General features: G+C 42.9%; 1 protein-coding gene across 1 annotated transcript in view; it reads left to right on the forward strand.

Moving 5' to 3' along the window:
- commd10 (COMM domain containing 10) overlaps positions 1-27,635 on the forward strand; it is a 68,721-nt gene that overhangs the window by 5,073 nt on the left and 36,013 nt on the right. Inside the window, exon 5 of the mRNA XM_079515712.1 lies at positions 5,834-5,944. Coding sequence (XP_079371838.1) covers positions 5,834-5,944 — 111 coding nt within the window. The remainder of the gene's footprint in view (positions 1-5,833; positions 5,945-27,635) is intronic.

The raw sequence follows: 27,635 nt of genomic DNA on the forward strand, positions 1-27,635 counted from the left end.
ACCGATTTCCGTTCACAGATGCTTATCGACCGATGGCCTTTCTTAAAGGGCCATTCACACTAGGGTTTAATATTCTTCCCGGATTTTGCTCATTTTAAATCCCAGGAATTTCCCAACCTTTTCCCGGGAATTCCCGGGTAGCCCGGGAAAAGGTTGAGAAGTGGGGGAAAAAGTGCCCCCTAAAATGCATTTATGTAGCTACTGTACATCCAATAAATTGATCTTTGCGTCTATATTTGAATATCAATCAAATCAAAGCCAATTGCGCACTGCATCGACATACCCTGCTGTCACCATGCATAGCCAGTTTCAGGAGGAAAGGCACAATGGGCCTCATGCGCCAATAAGTTCCTAACTTTTCCTCTTACATTTCTTCCTAAGTGAATTCCTAAGAGAAGTCCAGTCAGATTCATGAAACGTTCTTAAGTAGGCAGAATTGTTCATAAGCATGTTCTTATGATGATGAATCAAAATCATCGTAACTTGAAGGGGTGTGCCAGTTCGTTCAAATTATCATAGGTAGACGCCCCATATATCCTAATTAGCATCCTAATTACCATAGGGAACCACCCCACCAATCCCATATAAGGCATTGGGAATTCACTTTCCTACCTGTGTTCACCCAGGTGGGTGTGGTTTTGCATGACTCCATGGCCTTGCCTGCAGTCACACCCATAGACATATATACATAGACGCCTCATTTGCCGCTGCAGTTCATTGGAGCGACGTGTATCCCAATGAAGGCGGAAGTGCAGTGCTGAAGGCTTTTTTTTTTTAAACAAATCTTTATAACAGTCATGACAATATACATTACAAGACAAGACAAGACAAACAAACAAACACAAACAACAACGTTATTAACAATACAACATCAGAGCTAGGGGGGATTAGATTACTAACAGAAAACATTAAAGAGTGAACACAAAGCAACAGTTCTCCGCAACTTTCTTATTTAGAAGTGCTGAAGGCATTTGCTGAAGGCGACTGCGTCGCTGCCCAAGTTACGTCACTCATGTGACTCCCCATGTCTCTCGCTGTCACTCAAGTGACTACTGGCCAATCACAGCACGTATTTTCCGGGACTTATGTTACGCACGTGGAAGCTTGACAAGCTTCCGCTTTGCTTCCGCTATTCTTCGCAAGGAATGTCGGGAAAATAGTGCCTTAAATTTTGACACACGCCTCAGAGCCGGAAGGGGCGTCTATGTATATATGTCTATGGTCACACCTGTGTGTGATTGCAGCACACAGAAATCACAGGACCTCACACATAGAAATAAAGTTGAGTGAAGTCAAGAATACCTAAACTAAAGTCTAAAGATGGTGGAACACCAAACTCCAAACATTAAAAATCAATGATACTGTGGAGGTACTGAACTGAACAGAAATTTTCATATTTTCAATATTTTCAATATTCATGAATGTATTTTATTATTTATCTCACAATAGTCAACTTGGGGGGGGGTAATGGCGGGTGGGGTGGGGGTTATGTGGTGGGTATGGTGCATTTGTTTGGGTTGGGTTGTAAACTCTAAACCAGTGATTCTCAAACATTTTCATGTCAAGGACCCCCAAATTGACATGCATTCTGCAGACCCCCATATGAAAATATTTTCTGCTAGGGAAATGCTTTGAAGATTTATCAAAAAAAAAATCAGAAAATAGCCGATCTAGGGATCGATTGAGGGATCCCAAAACCTTCTTAAAAATGTCCTAAGAACGGTTGGCGCATGAGGCCCAATGTACTACTCATGTTCCGTTGGCTGAACAAAGTTCCAACCTTCTCATGGTTCCATTTCCAGGACAGGAGTCTGATTAAGTATATCTCCATTTAGTTTTCTGTCCAAGTAGTCTCCGTTCAAAAAGTTTACCTTTTTCATTCATCTTATTCGTGCAATGTTCCAAAACAGAGCTACAGCTGTATATCGTTGTGACAACTGACAACTTTAAATAGGCTATTCAATATCTAATACTGTAAGTTTACGGTTTACATCAATCAGCTTCATGATGGCTTGTTCCAATGTTTAACGTGTGTCGGGTCGGCTACCCCCCAAAAAACAGACATACAAGCTGTCGACACGCCGTTTCAATGCGTGTTGACAGCTTGCAGATCTGTTATTTTTCAGGCATTTCATTCATTAATGTGGCTCCAAAAATACCGTAATGTGTGTGTGTGTGTGTGAGTGAGATTGATCAACGGGCTGACGACATTGCAGACCGGAAAATAGCAACCGGGATTAAACCCTAATTCACACTGAGTACTATAATTATAAAAATATAGTTTTAAAAATTGTGGACAGCAGAGTTCCCACCAACTATAAAAGAAAATGTGAATGATATAGTTATAGTTATCCCGTAGTTATAGTGCTCAGTGTGAACGGCCCTTAACTTTTTCTGCCATCTACGAACATATTCGGACCCCCTATGGTACAGCAGGCGCCAACTACGAACATGTTTGTAGATCCCTGTATACTCCATATACAGGGGTGTTACTAGCGCTACGCAGACAACGTGACTGCGTTGGGGCCCAGAGGCAAGGGGGGCACATGGTCGCCCACCTGTGCCGTCTGTAAAATAAAACTAGAATTGGTTGCCAGCTGTCTGAGGCTGACACATCTGCGGACAAGTGAAACCTGTCTAGACCTGCCCGGTCACACAAATACCAATTATGCCGAATGTTTTGTTTTGTCTTTATTCCGAATTTCTCCTGTCAGTTGTGGGGTGTCTCTGGCTGCCTTTTCTGAACCTGTGCCTGAGCAGAGCTCAGATTGCGAACAAAAGTTCCCGTTAAAACTTTACGTGCGAGGCCTGGGCCGTGGCTCAGCGGTCCAGGCACCTTGGCTGGTAATCCCATCTGGTAGTGTGCCGCGGGTTCGACTCCCGATCCCGACGGCCTTTACTGCATGTCACCCCCCCATCTCGCTCCCCATTTCCTGTCAGCCTACTGTGATTCTATCTCTCTACAAAAAAATAAAATAAAGGCGAAAGCCACAAAAAATATCTTAAAAAAAAAAAAACTTTAGGTGTGAGTGCATTATGATCCTTAAGTCACGTCTCCCCATGCTGCATGTTCATCATCAGTGCTCGTGTAAGTCTAAAAATCTTGTTCTTCAAAGTGGCCGATGCGATGCCAAGTCATATCGTGAGAAACGAGTAATTTCATTCAAGTCAAATAAACTGCCTCAAGCTTGCGTTCGATTCATTTTGGTCAGTTTGTGTGCAAGCGTACTTATTGTCAGATCTTGTATCTCCAAGTTGTGAGTTTACCCTCAATTATTGCTTACTTACTAATTGCCTGCCATGTTCTTGTTTTGTTCTCTGTGTATTATGTTCCATCTTAGACTTCATTAGGCTTGCTGCAGTGCAACTGCTTCTGAAGGTTCATCGATGGTCGGTGTATAGTATGTGATGGTTTTAGGTCCACATTTAGGATGTTTGAACCCACTAGTAGTAAGTCCTCATAGCAGCCTTAAGCCCTAACCACACCAAAGGGTCAAGACTGTTTTAGCGTTGTCCCTGCGGTCTTGTTGCACGTTGATCCACATTGACCCACGTTGACCCTAGTGATTCAACACATTGAATTCAATGGCCCAAACCACACCAAAGGGTCTAGATGGTTTTAGCATTAACTCCTTGCAACCGTTTAGACTAGAGTCTAAACGGTTGCAACTCCTATGGGTCTAAACTTTAGACCCATAGGAGTTGCATGGTGACCCTTTGAGGCTTGCTGTGTTTTGCTACAGACTAAAGTTTTGACAACTCAACTTCAAACAGTAGTAGTGGTATTGTGGCGCCTGCTTTTTGTAACTGCTAACTTTTGCTTAGAGTAGTTGAATTAGAATTCAATTGTCACTTTTTATTTTATGTTAGGTAAGTAAAAGCAAAATTCTAAAAGAACCTAAACAAAAGAAGGTCATTAATAAAACACATTTTACTTTCCAACACTATGTCACAATCCTTCTTCCCCCAGACTAAAGGTACTAGTAAAACAATTTATTCCAGGTAGTAAGGGGGATCAGTGATACTCATTGTGATTAAGTATGCATCGTGTTATCATTTTGATCATTTTGAATCATATAATCCCACAGAGATGCCTTACCTTAGTCATGGCCACCGAATGCTGTGTCCTTCTTGTGGAAGGAATTCAAACACCCAGAGCCACAGACTGAGTTAGCATGCTATAGACAAACTGCCTCACATTTTCACAGTTTCATTCTTTCTGTTCAGTTGCTACTTGCTAATCAAAACATATACAATACTATTAATTCTGCTGGACTGTTTTCTGTTTGACAGACACTCATTTCTAAATTAATGTAATTCAGCATTCCATCAAAACCATTTTGTACAAAAAAGCTGCAGTTCTAAGGTCTTCAAGCTGCAGCTAAAGTTGTTGTAAATAATGTGTTACAATCCCTTCCTGGTAGTCTGGTACCTGTCTACCGATGCATGGTTTATTAATACAGCCTCTCTCGCATCATAAAACACTTAACTGCCTTACCTCAGCTCAGTGCTTCTAATCTATCGGTGCTACAGCTGACTGGTGTGGAAGCACATGGTAAATCAGCCTGCCAGTCAGTAAATCGGCAAGGAATACTTGTAGCCTACACATATCTTAGCCACAGTAAGCAGCAATTAATGCTGATTCACAAGTTTAGACATGAAGCTGTTATTTCTCAGCAATGCCTCTGCCTTGTGTTCACTTTGAGTAATTATTTTGGACAATGGCTATTGGGGTTGTAGCTTAAGAAATCTTGCGTGCGTCCATCAGAGGCGTATCTACAATAAGGCGAGGGCAGGCGTCCGCCTGTCCAAATCCATTTCTGGCCTGGCCAAAATCCATACAATGAGAAAAAAAGAAGACAAAAACAAGACCTGAGAACTATTAATGGACAGTTGATTGGCCGTTGCGGTAGAACGCGACCCTCAATCACCCATTGGAATGTAAATGCATGCCTTTCAGCCTTTGTATCCTACTCGTCTGGCAGGTATATCTCTTTGAAAACCTTTAGTGCTACGATTGTGCGTGGGGAGACGACAATTAACACATGATCTTGCCTGCCCAAAACGTAATTCCTGGATACGCCACTGGCGTCCATGTGTGTACTAGTTGGGCTTGTTGGACCAAATGTCCCACGTCTGTGGCTCAGTAGGTAGAGCAGGTCGTCCAATGATCCGTGGGTCGGCGGTTCGAATCCCAGCTCCTCCTGTCAAAGTATCCTTGGGCAAGACACCGAACCTTACATTGCCTCCAATGACTCGGTTGGTGCTAGCTTGCCACCATTGGTGTGTGAACGTGGAAAGTGAGGATGCAGGTGTCGACTTCACCTCCATGTATGAATGAATGAACCATTGTATAGTGCTAGTACTTAGAAAAGCGCTATAAAAATGCAATTCATTATTTGTTAATGCATCAATATCAACAAGCTGAAAATAGTCCTTTGAAGTTCAATGGAGAAGTGGCGCCCTGTTCTATTCGCTTCCTTAAGCTATTAGGGTTAGGGTTAAAAATGGAAAAAAACAGTTGAAAATGGCATTGTTAAAATTGGCGTCGTAAAAATGTGATGTCCTCTCAAGTAAGGTGTGTGTGTGTGTGTGTGTGTGTGTGTGTGTGTGTGTGTGTGTGTGTGTGTGTGTGTGTGTGTGTGTGTGTGTGTGTGTGTGTGTGTGTGTGTGTGTGTGTGTGTGTGTGTGTGTGTGTGTGTGTGTGTGTGTGTGTGTGTGTGTGTGTGTGTGTGTGTGTGTGTGTGTGTGTGTGTGTGTGTGTGTGTGTGTGTGTGTGTGTGTGTGTGTGTGTGTGTGTGTGTGTGTGTGTGTGTTCGTGTGTTCGTTCCAGCTGGAGCATGTTGGTTGGCAGTTGAACCTGCAGATGGCCCAGTCTAGTCGAGCCAAGCTGAAGTCTCCCAGCGCCGTCCTTCAGCTGGGACTTTCCACTGAAGATTCTGAGGTATGCACACACACACACACACACACACTGATCTGGCCAGAACGGACTTGGCAGACGCTTAGTTGTTAGCAACTCTATCCAGAGATGTCTTTAGTGTTTTATGCTTCCTGGAAGGAGCGCTCCGGTCCTTCACTTCATGCTGCAGTCCAACCCCTCCAGTGGTGTATCTATCTGTTGATGTGTAGGTGAACACTGGTCCAGAGTCCTGTCCAGAGACCTGTTATCCAAAGCCCCAGGGCCCTCTACTCTCTGCAGCCAGGGCACTATTGGACTAGTTGTGTGTGTTTGAAGGGCTTTATTCTATTCGCTACCTTTTAAATACTAGGGATTCTGGCCAATACGCGGCCTTCACATACTGTGTAGACTAGAGTGTGGAGCTGTTTGCGCCCGATGCCATGACTACACATTGAGGTTAGACAACACAATCTGCGTAGCTGCATTGGGAACTCCTTATGGTTATGACAACTCCGTATTTATCCGTACCCCCACCCCCCTTTACACCATATACGCCTCCGTCACTGGTGGAAAGACAAAAAAAGAAACAAACTGCATTTGAGACAAGAACCCCCTAGAGGCTCAGCATGGTATTAAAAGAGGTTAAAAGAAAAAACAGCTTATGCAACAAACAATTTCCTTGGACCCAACTGTATTGTATTCCTCTCCACCCCCCCCCCCCCCCCCCCTACACAGATTATGAATAGCAACCAGGACGTGTGTTTTTTAGCATAGATAATACAGAGAGTTATCTCAGGCAACTGACTAGTCTTCCATGGAAGATTTTCATCACCAACCATACTGTAGATCAGGGTTCCCCAATTAATTTTCCTCGAGGGCCATATTTTGACTAGGGTACCAGGCTGGGGGCCGAGTCCGCACGCGTGAGGTCGAGGTCTTGCCCTGAAAATTCATTTTCAGGGCAGGACCCCATTTGAAAAGGATGCCCAGTTTGACATGCATAGGCTACTGACCCCCATTTAATGCCATTTATATCTAGGACCCCCCCTCCGCGGGCCGCAAATGGCCCGTGGGCCGCCTATTGGGGAACCCTGCTGTAGATGCCTGTCTACAACGTTTAGCATATTAGCACTTTGCCCACAGACGGGGCCAACTCAGACATGCAATATAATTTTGGAATGACACATTTAAATGAATGCCGTCCCCAAGTTTGGCCTGTAGGCTTAAGCTAGAGAAAACCTTTATCTTTTTGTGCATGTCAGTGGGAGGATATTCTTGGTTGTTTTTTACCACTATGTTCTCTTCAGGCTAATGACAGAGGAATTAATTAATTGAAATCCACATACATGATCCCCCTGGTGGGCGGAGATGGAGATAGCTGGTGGGGGCTCCTAAACGTCTGGTTTATCGTGCAGCGAGAGCAGCTACAGTTCACCAACAAATCATTTTACCAAACACAGTGGAGGTACCTTTGGTAAACAGCAGGGGTCATTGTTGCCTCACAGGAGGAACTGGCTCTCAGAGCTAGTAGACAGAAGAACTGGAGAGAAAAACAATCTGATTTATCTTTGTATTCAGAGAGTTTGAAATTACCAAGAGGTTTTCCTTTCCATCTGAGTTTCATGATTAGTTAAGTTTGCTTTCTGTCACAACTGTTTGTGAATTGCACAGTGCATGGTGCGCTGTTATTTCCAGAATGCCAAAACATTGTGATGACTGAGAAGTAAATAAATCCATAATAGCAATGAAAAACAACTGCCCGTGTTGGTCTCATTACAATGCAGAGTCATCACACCATCTCTGCTAAGTTGGATAAGAGCGGAAAAAGGAGAGGAAGGAAAAAGAGGGAAAAGGAGGCAACCAAAGTGCAAGTTGAAAGAAGAATAAGGAAAGGAAACGAGGAGAGAAAGGCGACATGGTGCCATCTCTATTCTGTATATTTTTGATTGTGTGGAACCCAAGCAGAAAGGAGTCTCTCCCATCTGACCATCCTCCTGCTTCCTTAACACTCTCCCTCAGGTGGATGAGAGACAATACTTCCTTCATTAAATCGTATGGGACGTATCGCTACAGCATGTTAGAGGAGATCTATTCTTATTTAGTTATCTCGTTCTATTCCTTTTGACCTTTCATCAAAAACTTCTCCCAATTTAAGGTGGGCCCACACTACAGGAGTTTTAAAATCCTAACCAATTTTGAAAATGGGTTGCATCATCAACATAATGATAATCTTATAAGATTGTTTTCTCTATTACTATGAAAACGTGAAACTTTAGTTAGTCTGTCACCCCCAGGCATGACCATATATGGTCATGCCTGCCTCGTGACATCACGTGACATCAGGGATGGAGATCCCTGATGACATCAATATTAAGCTCATATATGGGATTGCCCATATATGGAGATCCCTGATGTCATCAATATTGGCCAGCAACTCTACATCTGACCTCAAACCCATAGATCTCCATATATGGAGCTGACCTGTTCTGACATTCCATATGTTGATCCTTCCCCATCCATCCTTCCTTCCTCTTCGATGTCTCCCTTTTGACTGATAACTGTCCATTTAAACTCTAGACGGGCCTGCCCCAAAGTTATTAGTGCAGCCGTGCCCGGCAGCCGTAGAGTTCTCAACAGGCCGGGAAATGAAGGCCCGGCCTTACCTGGGCCCTCATCAAACCCTGTACACTCAAGACACTGCCCCCACTGCCACCCTTAGATCTCCATATATGGAGCTAAAGGCTCTGTAGAGTGGACCTATCATTTGCTATTTACCACTGCAGAAGCAAGCCTAAATAAGCCAGAGATGGTCATATTGCCTGTCACACATTTGAACTAGATACCTGTAGCCCCGGCCAATCCAGTCGGGGGCCTAATTGAAGTATTCAGTCAAACACTGAGTGTCTATTTCTAGCTATTTCTAAGGTTGGTTCTTGAACAGGATGGATGAGATATCAATCTTGAGCCTTGTCGTGGCAACAATACCTATTGTCAATCTTAACTCTCAATTCCTATACCAATCGATCAACTCCAAAGCAAAGCTAGCGCAAAGATTCCCTGTGTTTTTGAGGGGCGCTAGCACCTCCTATGTCCATCTTTTGGACAATTGTGATTGGCCGGAATGTGTTGATTTATTGTGATGATTTCATTGGTTGAGCACGGAATGTGATGTGTATGATGATAAGACCGCCCCTCACTTCACATGGGTGTGATTATTTTTGTCGTCCGAGCTTTGACTGGCGGCTCCAGTGTTGCCAGATTCTGTCAGTGAAACAAGTGAACAGGACTGTGATCGACCAGCTTCACAGCTTGAGCCCTGTTACATCGGCTATTTCTTTTAAAAAATAATCAAAAAATAAGTTGAAAGTAAGCCCAAATACGCAATTACACTTCAGAAACGAGCCCAAACAAAAGCAAACAACAACTATGAATATTTGCAAGCGACTTTACAGGAAAACAAGCCCAAAGTCGCTTATAATGAGCATACCTGGCAACACTGGCAGGTTGTTGCAGACCAGCGCTGCAAACTACTGCCGCCTCCTGGTGTTTATAGAGTTATGTTATAGTCTGTTTGGTGGAGAGTCACCTTAAGATTATCGTGCCTAACTGCAACGTAGCACCTCATCTCAAGTGATCACATGCTGAAGCAGATGTAAACAATGGAGCTGGGTAAACTTGCTGTGGCAAAGGACAAACGATTGTAATGCGTCTGGGAAGACAGAAACATTGTATTGTTGAGTTGAGTTCTTGCAACATATTGACAAGCCTCAGCATTCCAACAGGTTGTTTCGACCGGTCGCCATATCAAAAGCCTTCTCATTCACTTCACGTTTGTCTCATTGTAGAATTGTCTCTCTCAGTCGCTTGCCACTCCTGCCCTCTGACTCGGACAGTAGTGATGTAATCATCCAGACAAACAGGTTTTGGATCTTTGAAGCCCTCACAGTACAGGACAATCTGGCCAGATTGTCTGTTAAAATCAGCCTCGAACAGGGCATGACCCCCTATTGTCGGGAGGGGCGTTTCTAATCTCGCCAATTTATCCTAGGCTGTAGTGTTAGTTCAGCATTAGTCTTTCTGTCAATGACCAAGTCTCCTTGTACTGTAGTTCCTTACGGCTGCTGATCCCTACTGGTTGGTCTTAAGGAGAGTGCCAGTGAGCACATATGTCTCCTCCAATACATGTGATACCCCTTGCCCGCTCCTTTTCACTCGACAGAAAAGAGTTTCACTGGGAGCATGCAATGCGTGCGGTGGTACACGCTATTCCCTGACCTGAATGTAGGAGTCACTAGTGCAGCAACAGAGTCTAGTCTCTGTGTTGGGGTGGGCAGGAACTTTTCTCCTGCACCACCCGAGCGCCCCCTTGGAGGAGATTATAAGGAGACCATGCCATGTGAAGCGTGCACGCTTGCTTCTTTAGCAGAACACATTTCCATTTTTTGCCGTTACAATTTAATTTCTCTTCCTTTTCAAACTTTCCATTTTCCACCCCAGGTGTCTGAACCAAGAATACAGAATGGGAATTAAAGGATCAATACACCTGTGTTTCCCCAACCATGCAATAGGTTTACGGGAGCTGCTGCTCTCCCTGAATTCATTTTTATATTGGTTCCATTGAAGAGTCATGGTGTATTTAGTTTTTCTGCCGTTGCACCATTTTGTGCCTCTTCACACTTGAAGAAAAAACTGAAAAATGCTGTGAGGGAATACTGCAGTGAGTGCACACAGAACAGTAAATATCCTCAACCCCAGCCCTTAATGGGATGAGAATGACCTATATTAACCTTTGGCAACAGACGTGAGACAGCCCTCTTTTAAGTGCAGAAGTACAGTATACAACGTGTCTGCGTGCATCACACAAGGGACCCTGTCTCCTGGTTTACAATATAGCCACTTCTGCCCAAAGTAGCAGATCTATAAACTCACAACGCATAAATCAGGCTTACTGTATAATGATTAGCCACTGCGATAGGCTCCCGTATCCTTCCTATCGGCGTCTATTGAGGAAGATGAGATTGAGATGCAGTAGAAAAAGAGCATGGATCTGAGGAACCAGTAGGGGTAAAATGGATGAAGAGTTGATTGATTGAATACTTTATTAACAGTACAGCAAGTACAATTACGCAAGCAATATTAAAAGGATAACGACAAAATCCCAGAGGGCTAGTTTCCGTTGTGGTCCTAAGAAGAGGAAATAGTCGTTAAGGGAGGAGGTGCAGGACAATTAGGGCAGAGGGACTTCACTGTTCATTGTGGGACATTATATACCCCATTACATAGGGTCCATTCTCACTGTATTAAATTAAAAACACAGATGATTTTACTGTTTACAGTATGGGGGCGTTCCATTAGCACAGACGAACACAGGATGCATTCACAATGACATGCAGAGCGTGGCGAGATGGCATATCCAGTCCACTATCCACAGACGAAGCATAAAACTGTGTGCTGTGTAGAATTTTGAGACTGTGTTTCTGTTTGCTGCACCTGTCAGATGGAATGACAGAAACCTTACTTTGCCCACAAATTAGCAGATTGTAGCCGTTTCCAGTTCTATGCTCTGCCTTCCCAAGCAGAACAACAACACAGACTGTGGCAGTCCGCCTTATGCCTTTAAACGGTGCACTGTCTTTTCTTATTTTGGCTTTTGGGCATGTATTAAGTTGAGCTAAAATGAAGAATGTGTTTTAACCCTTTTAGAGCATACCCCCAGTCATATCTGGCACCTATTTAACAACATATGCCCAAAAAAATAATTCCATTTATTTACTTTTAATCCGATCTTGATTACTTCCTGTACAACTAAATATGACACTTGCTTACAAATGGTAGGTTCCATTTGTACACTCTGAGTTACAAATGGAGGCTTTTTCTTTTCGCCCATAAACCATGTATAATCACCACCATCGCTGCATTGTACTTTTTGTGGTATATCGGCTCCGATATGTCCAAATATGGGCATGCCCATGATGTATGGGCATGATGAAAGAGGGGATCTCCATATGGTGGCATAATAAAAGGGAGACAGACAGACAGACAGACACACAGACAGACAGGTTCAACGGGTACTCTTGACAAGGGGTATTACAAAACCACACATTCAACGGGCACCAGTAAAATGTTCCTAAATTAAGCATCTTTGTCATAGGCCGCTGCTGCTGCTGTTCATTGGAGTGTGATGCGTCATTGCAGCCGCCATATTTTGTATGGACAGCCATGCCTCCTTCAAGCCATTGAAGCAGGAGATCTCTTCACAATTAAAATGGATGGTCAGATTGGGCTGAAACTTTGCTCAAATATGGAAACGTCACAGACTGGCCACAGGAAGTCTGAGAGCTATACGCCGTTATTTGTCTTGTTTGTAGTCTATGGCTACAACAACATGCTAACACGATTGACGCTTCTAGTGAACATTTGTCAGTAACCGTTGCAGCGATTTAAAAAAAGGGGTTTCAACTATTTGACCAATACCTCATCAAATACAATTTTGGTGCCTCAAACCTGGATCATCACACTCACAAGGACCATATACTGTCCTTAACTGGCTGAGCTACATGATCAGTTTTAAATCAATACTGATAATGTGAGTAATTACAAATGGGAAATGGAACAAAATTGCTATATCCTCAGACTCTGCAGTAGAATGACTTTAGTAAATATTTTCACTTCTGCTTGCCTTCATTGACTTTTAGTGTCCTGAATGTTTAATGATGCAGCCTGTGTCTAAAAGAAACCCGTATGATACTGGCATGCACTGGACCTTGAGGACTGATGACAAGGCATAATGAGTTGTAGCCAATGAGGAATTAATTCCTACAAGCATCCATCTTGCATTATAGTGCCACCCGGTTTGGCAAATAATGATGTGAACTACACTTGTGTACACTGTACAGACAAACCTTTTGCCTTATTTATACTTGGTTGTGCATTGCCAATCTATAAGCTCACAATGAGGTATGTGGTCTCTACTAGCAATCTATAAGCTCACAATGAGGTATGTGGTCTCTACTAGCAATCTCCTCTGTGTGTACAAAATGGACGAACACCTTGAAGCACTCGATGTATTGTTGATTCTCTCAGTTCCCCTCTTTATGTCAGTCAGTGTCATTCTGTTTGAGTCCTTCAATAGCCTGCTATCTCTCTCTCTCTCTCTCTCTCTCTCTCTCTCTCTCTCTCTCTCTCTCTCTCTGCTGTGCAGTTACAGTTTTGCCCTCTCTCTTCTCTGTCCTATAACATAAAACGGAGTGGCTGTTCCGTCCCTAAGGGACACTGACATTCATAATGCAGTACATCAATATCAGTATTTATTATAGACATGCTAGCCTCAAAAGCCCAAGATAATGACTACTGGGATAATGTTTGCCCATCTATGGGCCGGGGCCAGACATCAAAGAACGTCCTCAGTTGATAGTCTCAGACAAGCTTGATAACAGTTGATGAGGCCCTTTCTAGTTTTGAATTGCAATCAAGATAAAATTGACTCCGAATGATTATTTTTTTAACAGGAAGATAAAGTAATTTATGTTCCTTTGATCGAACAGGCATTACTGTTAGTACTAGTAATACAAATATGGAGACTTGAAGAAAACTTGTTCCTATGGAAGTCATTGGAGAGAGTTGGGGGGGGGGGGTGTTATACTTTGATACCCAGATGGATATCATGCAAACCTGTCAATGTGTGCGCATCACATCACCCTGGGTGCTGTTACTGTGTCTGTGGCGACAGGTTGGCATGTGAGAGTTGCTATCAATGGTGCAGCACCAGATCTCGCTAATGATATTCAGTGACAGTCGTGTCCCTCCTGTTCAGAGAAATGTGTTCACGTTGCCAACATAGACAACAGACCATCCAGTGTATATAGTCTTAGACAGAGTTTGTATAGTACTGTATGTTTGGGTTATGGCTGTGTCATTCATGCTGGTGTGAACCATAACTTTATCTGGCTTTAGGCACCACCTTGTCTGCTGACCTGAGTTCCATATACCTGCCACTGTGACAGATGGCTGCACTGTTGGTGGTGTTCATCTAAATGTGTCACTGAATTATCTGTGAGATCAGTGTGTAAAGTACAACTTGTTTGACACGGTTTCATTCGGATCCCTCCACCTCCGCATTGTTTCTCCTCCTGGTGTCTTTTCCACAGATCCTAAAAATATATAACACCAAATATAAACGCCATCTTCCTTTCCCCTCATTTGTGACTTATTCATGAGAGAATGTTCCATTTGGTTGGGTGCGATTTCCATGTCAACTTGTCCCCAGCTATATAGTGTAGACTTTGAAGGCAACTAATTCCAGTTAGCAGAGACCTGCTTTTTTTCTCTTTAGTTTTTTGTTATCAAAGCATCAGACATGAAAGTCTTCTTTTCTTGTTATTCTAATTTATTTTCTCTGTTCTGGCTTTCGGCTTCTGTGCTGTAATCACTGAGGAGCAGAAGCTCCTTGTTTGAGCACACAGATGCACACATGTATGCATGCCTGTGTACACACACGCACGCACGCACGCGTGCACACACACACACACACACACACACACACACACACACACACACACACACACACACACACACACACACACCACGTGCGGCTATTGAGCCCTCCCAACGAAGGCTGCGACCTCATTTACCAACACCAGGATATGAAGACTGCAATTAAACTCCACATTGTGACTTGTGCGAGGAGGTGCTGTGATCAGCGCCTCCCCAAACACTTCCCTGCTCCCCTCTTCCTCACGTGTCTCTGCCGACTCCGAGCCAGCATCACAAACAGCCGGGGAATCTTTGAACACGAGCAAAGCCTTACTGCAAAGTTACATAAAGCCCTTCTCATTCTCCTTTCTTCTCTTCGTAGGCCTCTGTGCTGTCATGCAGCCCTGATAAACAAGGCTTCCAAAGCAGATCAAATCTTTTTTGGTGCTTTTTTCACCCGCGGAATTACATGGCCAGATCAATATATCGGGGGAGCTCCGATGTGAACGAGGCGGGCGGTTAAATCCCTCACATGGTGCCACCCACTGGTCTGACAGGACAAAGACTGCTCTGTTTCAAATTCTCAATTCGCCTTTGCTGTACATGGCCCGAGATGCTTTGTTGCATTGTGCACCCATCTATTTAAGGGTCTCTCTCTCCCTCTCTCTTTTTCTCCCTCTCTCCTGTGGGATTTTGGATCCCATTCATTGAGAGGTTATTGTTTAGTCCTTATCCGTTCCTTGGGATGGGCCCCGGGAGGCAGGATGGCTGGCTGTTGGTCCTCTGCACATTCTCTCTCTCTCGCTCTCGCTCTCGCTCTCTCTCTCTCTCTCTCTCTCTCTCTCTCTCTCTCTGTCTTCTCTGTGTGTGTCTCTGTCTCTCTCTCTCTCTTCGCCCCCTCTCTCTCTTCCTTCTCTGGGTCTTTGCGACTCCTCTTCTCATTCTGTGCCATACAATGATGTCATGGCTTTTATTTGCTCCAAGCGTAGCCTACCTATTGAACCCCCCCCCTCTCTCTAGCTCTCTCTCACTCACTCTCTTCTCTTCTCTCCAGCTCTCTCTCCCCCTCTCTCTCTCTCTCTCTCTCTCTCTCTCTCTCTATTCCCCTTCCTTGTTTTCTTCAGTCCATTCTCTCCTAGATTCCTTTGCCTTTCAAAAGGCGCCTGGGGGATTTGGGGATGTTTGGATGTTGTTTAGCACACCCACGGTACATGTTTGACACCCAGATAGGGAAGCCATCAGCCTGGCAGATACAAATCCCCCCCCCCCCCCCCCCCCCATTTAAATTCCATTGAGTTAACATCTCCCCCTGTTTTTATGCTCAAATCTCCTGATCCTGTGATCAGCTTTTGTTTATTTTATTTAGCTCATTCTGTTTCACACCGTTTGTGAGTAACCCCCCCCCCCCCACACACACACACACACACACACGCACACACACACACACACACACACACACACACACACATCATTGTTGTTTAATGTATGTTTACTGTACAGTATGTAGTTTTTCTTCAGACCAGATCTTTTTTGCTGATATTTTGTAGCTTGGCATTGCATTGCCTGTTGGCTGATCTATGCAGGAGAGTGAAATGTATTTCAGCTGAAACAAGGCTCACTGATTACAGCGCAGTAGAGCCAAATCACTTCCATTCATTTCATTCCTCCGCAGGTCAGCTGTTAGCTTCAAATGAAAAAAATAAATAAATGCATTCTCCACCATAAAAGGGAAATGAATAAACAGAGATCTGCGTTAATGGAGACATATTCAATGCTGTGGGCATTTATTCATGAGATGTTCAGCTGGGTTAATGCCATTTTGTTTAAGACATCCCACATTTCATGCTGTGCAGAATTGTTTTTCTCTGCTTGTATTGCCCTGTGATGATATACATGTAATGTAATCATATATCCTCTAATGGTAGTGAGAGCTGAGAGGGATACTCCGCTCATCCTCTCATCATTTATCAATGGAGTGTAAATTCTGCCTTAAATTCGAGCATTTATCAAGTGATCGTAAATACTGGCGTAGATTTGATCTGAGCTTTGATAAATGTCACGGGTGAAACCTAACGTCATTTAAATAACACGCCCTTAAATATTTCTTGAAATGCCCTGATTTTACGACATGAACAACTAGAATACGAGCAAACAACATATCTGGAAAGCCAATAAGAAAAGAGTTTCCAAACACCTCCCGCCTTGCTGCCTGGTATGTCTATCCCCCTTAGGCAAGTTAAGCATTGATCTAACTAACTTGTAATTGTAATTGCTTGTATATATTCTACCAATTTCATGTCTTTACAAAATATATATTTTTCACATTATTTATTCGTTTTATTATAGCTAAACATTTTACATAATGTTTAGATGCCTGTGACAACCTGTCAGCTGGTCAGACAATGTTGCTCCGCTTGTCTATATGACGGAAAACCGGCATACAACAGCTCAAGACCAGATGTGAGTTTTCGCGTGGCGTACGTCAAAGTTCAAAGTCATGCTGTAATGATAAATGCCAAAAATTGCGGTGATTTCGATGTACGCCCATTTTTGGGTGTAAATCGCGTTGATAAATGAGGCTCTTAGAGTGTATGGTTCCATTGGTCCAATTGACGTGATGTGTTTATCAAAATCTGATACGATTTGATTATTAATTATTATAATAATCATGCTCTGAGAATGCTCTGATTGACTACCTGATTGATTGATTGATTCTTTATTTAAGTGTCATGCTTCCGAAGAAGCCCAGCCCATATGGACTTACAGGACACTTTTTACAGTTTACATGAACAATTACAATAAACCGACATGACGGTTTGCAAACAATGATCAATTGAATACCAAACTGACACTCCTTACGAGCAGATTACATAATATATAACATAAAATAAAATACACCATTAGGCCTGTGACAGGAGACACATGTACCTACTTGAAGAGCTGGGATTGTCTTCTACTCCAGGCTCTAGAAACAAACTGGGCTGTCCTAAATACTTCATAATTAAATAACCAGTCTAACTTCTGTCCATCATCTTCCCAGAATAGATCAGGATTTCTTTGTTGCATTACCTCAAACAGTGGAACCCTCAAATCATCATACAGGGTACAATAAAACATAAAATGAAATTCATTTAACACATCATTTAGGTCACATACAATGCATAATCTATTCTATTCCGCTGAAAACCGCCCTACCTCAATAGCCAGAGGCAGGATACCAGTTCTCAGCTGGGCACACAATGACCGCTGGTTTCTGGTCAGAAAGGATTTGACATACAGTTCAGTACCAAAACACTGCTTCATCTGGACATAATGATCTAAGTTTTGGTTTAGACCATATGTCATTTGACCATTTATCTTTGTAAATACTAAATAGTTTTTGTTTCAACCTATTGATATTACCACAAAGCATATTTTGAAAGATATACGACAGATCTGCCTCTCTAAAAATTGAAAAAACCTCCTTCATCCAGGGGCCATTGTGTGCCTTATCCCAATTGAATACCTTTTTTGTTAACCTATCTTCTGGCAGATTAATAAGACGGTTCCACAAGCGGATCACTTCTCCCTTTTGCCTAGTCTCCATCGGTTCCCAACCCATGTCTCCCTGGATTGCAAAAGAAGGGGCAAATGCATGTACCCCAAGGAAACACCTTATGGCTCTATTCTGGATAGAATTAACATTCTTATCATCCTTAAAACCCCAAACACCAGCTGCATACGTGAGTATTGGACAGACACATGCATCATAGAGCTGTGAGTATGTGGAATAACCTAGATCTTTACAAAATTTCATTTTACTAATTATTGACAGCTCTACCAGCAGAGTCCGCCAATGTTCCAATTCCAAGATCATAGGACATGAATTCATCCAGCATAAAACCCAAGTACTTATATGCTTCAGTATAGTCCAGAGGCAGAGTACCAAATGAGAAATTCAGAGAAGATCTTTCTGTACCTTTTTTTTCTAAAGTGCATAACCTGAGTTTTACTCTGGTTAATCATAAGCCTCCATTTTGAGCACCAGGATTGAACAATATCCAGCATCTTCTGTAGAGCGTCTCCGGACTCTGCCAGGAGGACTATGTCATCTGCATAAAGTAAACAGCTTACAGCAACATCATCCAACATTACCCCTACACCTGAATGTTTGATTTCTTGGACTAGATCGTTAACGAAGATAGCAAATAAAGTGGGAGATAAAACATCTCCCTGTTTCACCCCAAATGGTGTTGAAAACCAACCAGTAGTGAAATCATTCACTTGAACAGATGCTACTGGAACCTGATATAATGATTTAATAGCTTGATAAAATCTACCATCAACACCACTCTGGATTAGTTTAAAGAAAAGCAAATCTCTATTGACCCAATCAAAAGCCTTCTGAAAGTCTATAAAACATGAATAAGTAGATTTTCCCTCTTCAATTCTTGTTCTAATTACTGTGGTAACAGTATATATGTGATCAATGTAGGCCCTATGCTTCCTGAATCCATTCTGCTCATCAGCCAGTGTATCAGATACCTCCAAATAATAGGAGAGCCTGCTGTTCAGGATACTTGAATATAGTTTGTAAACCGTACTCATGAGACTAATACCCCTATAATTTAAAGGGACCCTTGGGTCATTCTTAGCAGACTTAGGAATGGGTTTAATGATAGACTTATACCAACGGGAGGGGATAATACTATATTTGAAACATCTGAAATAAACTAAACAAAATACTCTATCTTGGGAGTTTTAATAACTTCATTATAAAGGCCCTCTACTCCAGCTGCTTTTCCCTTTTTTGCTTTATCAATGGCCCTCATAACTTCTTCTAAGGTAAGATTACCATTTAAGGGTTGGTTTACAACATATCTATCCTGATCCATCGCCCTCTCAAGAACATCTTTGGAGTTACTGATGCTGGCCAGAAAGCTCTCATCAAAGATGGGTGGGATACAGTGCCCTGAATACAAATTAGCAAATTCGCTTTCCCACATTTTCAGAACACTTTCAGTCCTATCCTCCAAGTCACCATTAGGTAATCTTACCTCCATAGGTATTTTAACAGTTTTCTTAGGGCCCAATCGGTTGATTTCACTCCAGAATTTTTGAGGATTGTTGGACTGAAGCTGTTCCAAATGCATTGCTTGACCTCTATTAAATCTCCGCTTAAAGAAACGTAATCTTTTATCAAAAATATGCTGACATCTTTTAAACTCATCCCTTAAATGCCTTTTCTGCAATATTTCAGCCTTTCTTACATCAGCCCATAATGCTTTCAATTCATGATTCCAAAAGGATTTTCCTTTAGGCTGACGTTCTAGATTTTTACCTGCGGTAGTAGGGGTCTTGGTGGAAGAGTGTCTATCCATCTCCGCATACAGCACACTACACAATGATTTGTAGCAGAGATCCACATCCTCCTGATTACTCCGACACGCCTCTATGTTACTTATTCATTATTATAATAATCATGCTCTGAGAATGCTCTGATTGACTACCATGTTAAGTGGTCAGGTGGGTGTGCTGACTGGGCTCCAAACACTTTTCAGATTGTCAACTGAGCCCTTATCCAGAAAAGGTTGGGAACTGCTGCGCTAGAGCCAACCTTAGGCCAAACTCACTAGCACATAATGTAAGTCATCTCAGTCAAAATCGAATGGGCAGAATGCCTTGAAACTTGCTGAGTGCATTCATGGTTCCTGGAAGATGAACTATAGGGTTAATTTACCCTGTCCACAGACAACAGACCTTCAGTGATAAAGCATGGGGAGCTTTCTCACACCTATTAACAATTGTCAGCAGCATTTCAGCAAACATATTGCTGTAGTTTAAGAATACTGTCTCCTCCTCCAGTGTGGTGTGTTTGCTCCACAGGAGCACATACTGTAGCACCATAGCCACCAGTAAACAAAATTCCTACATTTTGGCCTCAGCCAGAGCTGCTAACTACATCTCCTTAACCCATTCAGAACGGGAACCTCAACCCCTTTTGGTGTTTTACACCTTGTGGACGGGAATCCCTTTTGGGATCCCTTTTTCTTGTTGCTATGTACAGGATATAGCAAAATAAAAATTTCGAAACGTTTGAATAAATATTAGAAATCTTTCAGAATGTCAGTATTTAGAAGGCATTTAGTTAAGTTAAGTAAATCTGTTGTTGTGTATATTCATTACATTTGGAGTTGACCTCCCATCTGTTGGATGCAATGTATCTGTTGAAGGGCTTATGCTGTGTCAGGTCAGGTTTTATCTTCCATAAACACTACTGTAAACTGGAGGTCTCTCTCTTTTTCTCTCACTTACTCACACATGTCACTCACACATGCCCCCCTACCCAGTTTCTCACTCCGTGTGGATGCCACAGTGTCTACATACCATAGGGCACAGGCTGGCTACCTTGGCAATCTTCTAGGGTTGCCACATACTGGAGAGGAGGACTGCTACAGTTATGAATGCAACCACCACCCGTCCCCCTCTCCCATGCCCACTTACTTGTACACACACACACACACACACACACACACACACACACACACACACACACACACACACACACACACACACACACACACACACACACACACACACACACACACACACACACACACACACACACACACACACACACAGAGAGAGAAAGAGCCCCAGTGCCAGGGCCCATACATTAAAATGCACACTGTTTCAAAATGGGCGTCTTCTTGGCCGAAAGCTCTTGAATGCCACTTATCCAGAAACCTGGCACATTGCTACTTTAGTTAGGGCAGAAACACTCTACAAGACTTCAGCCAGCTTTAGCACTAATTAAGTTGCCACATACCCTTAAACATTGGGGCAAAAGTCCTGTATCACCACTTTTCCCAGAGGCTTTCTCAGACTCAACTCCTAAGCACACGCTTTGCCTAAAATGTCTGGGAAAGTATTATGAAACCAGTTATCTTGGAGTCTGCGACAAGGTTGTTAACCTGGTAGTTTAGTGATTGAGATGCAACGCAGGCTTAAATGTGACATTACCTGTGTCTCCTGACTTGAAAATATTTCAGATATTTCACTATTTAGATTGAAACAATTTAGACCTTTAAACTTATAAAATATTTTAACCACCCTTAAATACTGTTAACCCCTAGAAAACAATGCATAAATGTAAGTATTAACATAACCGAACAAATCATAATTTAAGGCATAGAGCATCGGGTTTCTCTGCCATTTCAAATGTCAAATTTCAGTACTATCAAATTAAGGAAGTCTTGCTTCCCTGACTGGCTCCAGGATACTTTGATACTGAAAGTTTGACGGGGGAGGTAAATTCTGTGCTTGATCAGTTTGACAACTCCTGTAGCGTGGGTCCACTTGTTGCTCTCCCATTTTGCTATACTACATGGCTTCTATTTCCAGCTTCACTCTGGCATACAGCTAGTCTGTGCTATTCATCTGCAGCACACTGTCTGTTCTCCCCAACTCCATTAGAAGGCAGACACAACTCCTCTCCTTGGCAGCGGTGGCTGGTATATGACTCGCCGCCTTCTCTATCTTTGTATCAGACAACGCTAGCTAGAGGATACCACCATAATCGTCTTGTTTTGGCTCATGCTCACACAATGCCCGACGTACGTACCCGTGTTCCTCTGCCTGTTTATCTTGGCGTGTGGGTGGATTGTCTCCAAATTTCTTCCTGCTCTGCAGTGTCTAACCTCTTGATTTAAAAGCACATATAGGTATTGCGCATATAGTGTACTGTACATAAAACTGGATCGAGTGCTGTCATCAGTGACAGTTTGAAAAATATCCCAGCTGGGGTTACCAAGATGGCCAGGAATGCTCTCTGATTTGGAATCGACAAATACAGAGATGTCCATACATGGCCATAAAAGGGACAAGGTCTGACAGACACACATATCTCCATGTATGGGTATATCGGTCAGATCTGCGGTGGCACGTAGGTGTCGAACTGTATATGTGAGGGTCACGTAGTGGCCCGAACTTCTATTATATAACAACCCCCCAGGGTAAACCCTAAGGGAAAGCAGAGCCCAATGGTGCTTGGGTGTTGGTGGGAGCAAAGTGGATTTGATAAACTTGAGGTTGCCTGAACTAGCTCACATACGCATCTTTGATGAAAAGCTGATCCTTCGGCTTTTCTTTATCTCCTCATCTCCACAATCACACATTTTTCTAATTTATTTCACCCAATCTGTTGGCTTTGCTCTACTTTATTAATTTACTTACCCATTTTTTAGGTCTTTCATGTGTTTCTCACTGTCCCCACCATCGTCACCATTCCGCCCTCCTTCCATCTGGTTCATTTTGGGTGAGAGTTAAAGACAGACATCACGTTGAGCACACGGTAGTGTGTGACACATTATGCTGTTAAAAGTGCCACGTGTGTCTGATGCCATCAAGCCCTTGCAGTATTTTAATAAGAGGCCACGTGCATGTCCCAACAATGACAGTAATGGAGATAGAAATCAAGGCAAATGACACCAGATGCAATCTAGCACTTATGATGGATTTCTTAAATTTGTCCCGTTACAGTGAATGAATTGAATTAATGTGCTTTCTGTCACATGAAAAGAAAAAGCCCATGTGATGCCGGTAAGAGCAAGAAAATGAGTCGGACTATTGCCGTTGTTGGCCAACAGCTCCATTGTTCTGTACAGTCCTCTTTAAGTGGAAGTCTACAGAAAGCCTGTCTATCAACAAGTACAAGGATATACTAAACTGAGCTTGTCTAGCAGGATCCTCATAATGTAGGCCAGATATCCATCAATTGACAGACATACAGGCACACACACACAATCTTCCTGTCTGGCAATATTCAGTGTCTGAGAGAGACACAAATGGACGTGTAAGAAAAGGGAGGCTTATGTTAGGAAATGTCCATGCAACTTTCTTACCCATCGCGTGCGTGCGTGTGTGTGCGTGCGTGCGTGTGCGTGTGTGTGTGTGTGTGTGTGTGTCATTCACACCTTGTAATACTTGTTAGTGGTTGCGGGTCTGAGCTAGCCCGCTATAGGAGGAATAGAGGGATTCGTGTTTTTGCCATGCGAGGCGAAGACTCAGTCCTTTGTTTGGAACCTGCATCATGAATTATAGATACAGGAAGCAACAGACATGATGCTTTTTAGGCACTGTCTGCAGAATACGCTTAAATGCATAGACGAGCGGATCGGATGTGTCCTAAACTGTATGTAAATGCAAACCAATTCACCAACAAATGCAGACCTAAATACAGCTAAAGGCATACACACTGCTGTCTACAAGCACATGCAAGCAAACGCACACAAACGCGTGTGTGTGTGTGTGTGTGTGTGTGTGTGTGTGTGTGTGTGTGTGTGTGTGTGTGTGTGTGTGTGTGTGTGTGTGTGTGTGTGTGTGTGTGTGTGTGTGTGTGTGTGCGTGTGCGCACACATATGAGAGGACGTGTGCTGCGTATCGGGCAAGCTCGATATAATCTTAATTACAATCCTGTGTGTGATATATGTTGTAGTGTGTGCATGTTTAAACTAATCTTATAAGAGAATCTTATAATAATAATAAGATTATCGTGTGGTGTAGGATGCTCCAGATTTTAAAAGTCTTTGTCTGTAGTCTGGGCCAAACTTTAGTCTACCAGAAATTTGTGATGAGAGGTGAAAAAGCAGTGCTATTCGGAAGCACCACCCTTTCCAGTCATTAATACAAAAGAATTGTCATTCCTCATATATATTATAATATTCAACACTCAGCACTCATTCATCATAAATTGCTTACATAGCGCAGTGCATTGAACTGTGTCACTAATTCTTCCACTACTGCAACATTTATTTTTGAATTGAGTTCCATTTCCACCATCAACATCTGCAGTTTGAGTAATGGCAGGCGTTGCTCGCTGTGGCGTTGTCACACCATTCGCTGGCGGTGATTCCGTTTTTGCACTGCGACTGTTTTCTCCAAGTGATATGGGAGGTGAGCCACGAAGAACGCAGGAGTAAGCAGTACGTATCATCTCCTTGTCAGAGCCTCCGCCACACTAGAACTCCATTACACGGCTAATAATAGAGACCCGTCTCATCGTTTGCCCAATCCCAGATCATACAGGGACCCAGAGACAGACCGAGGGAACGGCAACGACAGTAAATGACTAGAGAGACGGACAGACGGATGAATAGAGAGAGACAGAGGCTGATGCCTGAGGTCTAAAAGCAACACGTTGCCATGCATTTTTGACTGGCACCTGGCATGGAAAAATATAAACAATGTCTTCTATACATGTGTATATCTGTACGCATTCTGGCTATGCTTTTGACATGTGTATGTACCAGAGTTTTTAGATTTCAGAGCTATGTACTATACAGTACACAGTTTTTAATTGATTGATTGGTTGACATCTTTATGGACAAAATGCGTATGCAACTATGCATATACTTACTGTAAATGTGTACATATCTGCCACAAGAATTAGACAGCTTAATGTGATCCATTGACTGTTGGGTGGGCAATTGGCAGATATTTGTTACAGAAAGAACTGAGCAATTATAAATATATTTCTAGTACAATTTCAATGTACAAGACAACTAAAGTTACAAAGAAAACATGGGTGAATGGAACCTGTCACAACTCACTTCATTTATGGTATTAGGTCCGGCTGCTATTCAGCCAGCTCTTTATGGAGGGCGGCTGTGGCTCAGGAGGTAGAGCAGGTCATCCAATGATCCCTGGGTTGGCGGTTCGAATCCCGGCTCCACCTGTCCACATGTCGAAGTGTCCTTGGGCAAGACACTGAACCGAACCCTACATTGCCTCCAATGAGTTGGTCGGTGTGAGCTTGCCACCATTGGTGTGTGTGAATGTGGGAAGTGAGGACGCTGGCGTCGACTGTTCACCACTTCACCTCCCAATGTACTGTATGAATGAATGAACCATTGTAAAGCGATTTGCGCACTTGGAAAAGCGCTATAAAAATGCAAAAAAATGCAATTCATTAAAAGTTAACAATAGAGCTAATGGACTTGGAGTTTGTCACCCATTCCACATAACTGCAGCAGAGTATAAAACACGAGTAATTTCCCATATGGTACAAAGTATGTGGAAGCTCCCTCTGGTGGAAAATACCATGTGTTAATTTAACTCTGAGCAGGTACGAAGTTGTACACTCTTGTAGTTAATCGGTTAAAGTCGGGAAAGGGAAAGCATCTGTGTCATTTTACATTTTAGCTGGGGTCCGCGGCCATATATATATACAGGGGTCCTTGACATGAAAGTACTCATTTAGAAGGCATTTGTAGAACCGGCCTCAGGTCTTAATTTGTTAACGCAGATGATTTTAGTGTGTATGTTCCCTACTTGTGTCCGCTGGGATCGGATATAGTCCAGCACCAGAGTATTGTGGTCTATTGATAGTCTGTAGTAATCTGGGAACCCATAAAAAAATGGGGTAGGTCTAAATAATGCCCCCCCCCCAAAAAAAAAACCCAGTGAAAACGCTTTGTTGTTAAATCTCGGGGAGGTGTGTCTTGAAAACTAAGGCCTTTTTTGAAGACTTGGTGCTAGACTAATCAGAGATGGATTTCAATAACACAGGAAAAGGGGAGTGGAGATTTGAGCAGATTTATTCTATCAAGCCCATCTCTCCTCATATCAATGCCAGATTGCATCTGATCCCCATGAAGCCTCGGAGGCAGGCTTGATATCGAGGTAGCACAGATAAGCTAGGTGGCGACACAGATATTTGTTTGGTCAAAACAAAACCTCCCATATTGAAAGATGATTACCGGTGGATAAATGGAACGAGGGAAAAGCACTTGTTTTGTTGCCTTTGTTGTGGGTATTGTTGTGACTTCAGAGGGTAGATCTTGACGTGAAAGGGGCAGATTGTTTTGTAAAGATGTTTGAAGTTTTGAGGGAATTTGTTATGAAATTGGAGACGCCAGACTGCATAGCAGCGTTTTGTTCTATACTGTATAGTTTAAATTTAATCTAATATAGCCTGTTTCCATGAATGACCTTTGACAGATACTTGTTTCATTGTTTGTAGACTTGCATGCTGTCATAATTGTTCTGCACAGTCTCTCTGCTCTGAGTTCACAATAAGATACACAAAACCACGTGTACACTGTCATTTATGTCAGTCTAACTTTTTTGTTATCCTTGCTCATGCATGCATCAACAAACACACCGTCTTCAACGCCCTCTGGTTTCATATTCTCTTTGCTGTGTTTTGCAACCCTGTGAATACACTGTGTGCCTAGTTTTGTCTGTTGAAAGGGACTGTGTGCGTGCACCGTGCGTGCATGCGTGTGTGTTTGCGCTCACAAAATTCCAAAAAGCATGTATCTGCATGAGAGCGCCCTGACACGTCCCGTATGCGTTTCTATCTGTGTGCGCGTGCGTGAGAGAAGCACGTTGCTCAGAAAGTTTCTCTTTGGGTATAAATAATACAGAGAGCCGAAAGCCCAAAGTTAAAGCAGTCAAACCACCAGTCTGCTCGTTGATGGTGTGGTCCTTTTAAACATTGAAAACCAATTAGCTAGGTCAGGGGCTCAGGGCCCAGAGCCAACACCACCTCACTGTCTGTCACCGGCTTCAAACAACACAAAACAACACATGCACGCACGCACGCACGCACGCACGCACGCACGCACGCACGCACGCTCACACACACACACACACACACACACACACACACACACACACACACACACACACACACACACACACACACACACACACTGACAAGCAGACATCCACGCAGACAGTGTCGATTTAGCAGGAGCCCATATACCTGCTAACAGATCATAACAATAATACAACAACATTAAGTTGATATATATATTTTTAAATAGATAATGCCTAGTCCTATAGTGGCAATGGGTTGGGAGTCTGGGTTTATAGCAATAAGGCATAACATGTATACTTGTGCAATAATGTGAACAATCTGTACAGGAATGATTACAGTTCCAGTAACATTCTTTCGTATTGTTCATTATATTTTGGGTTATAGCAGAGTAGAAGGACTTCAGGATTTGCTTTGATAGCTTGAATTTCCAATGCTCATTCTCTGCACTGGTATGTGTAGGACTAATGCCATTCTTCAGAGAAGTCCACGATCATCTCTTTGGATTTCCTGACTTTCAAGAAGAAGCTGTGTTGGCATCATTGCGATAATTCTAGCACCTCATCTACGTAGGCCCTCTCATCATCATTTGATATCAGTGAGTCCCATCACCACTGTACGTGCTATCAACAATCTGACAATAGTGTTGGAGCTATTTCTGGTCAAACAGTCATGGGTGCAGAG

The sequence above is a fragment of the Electrona antarctica genome (assembly GCF_951216825.1).
Source record: "Electrona antarctica genome assembly, chromosome: 12".
NCBI lineage: Eukaryota > Metazoa > Chordata > Actinopteri > Myctophiformes > Myctophidae > Electrona > Electrona antarctica.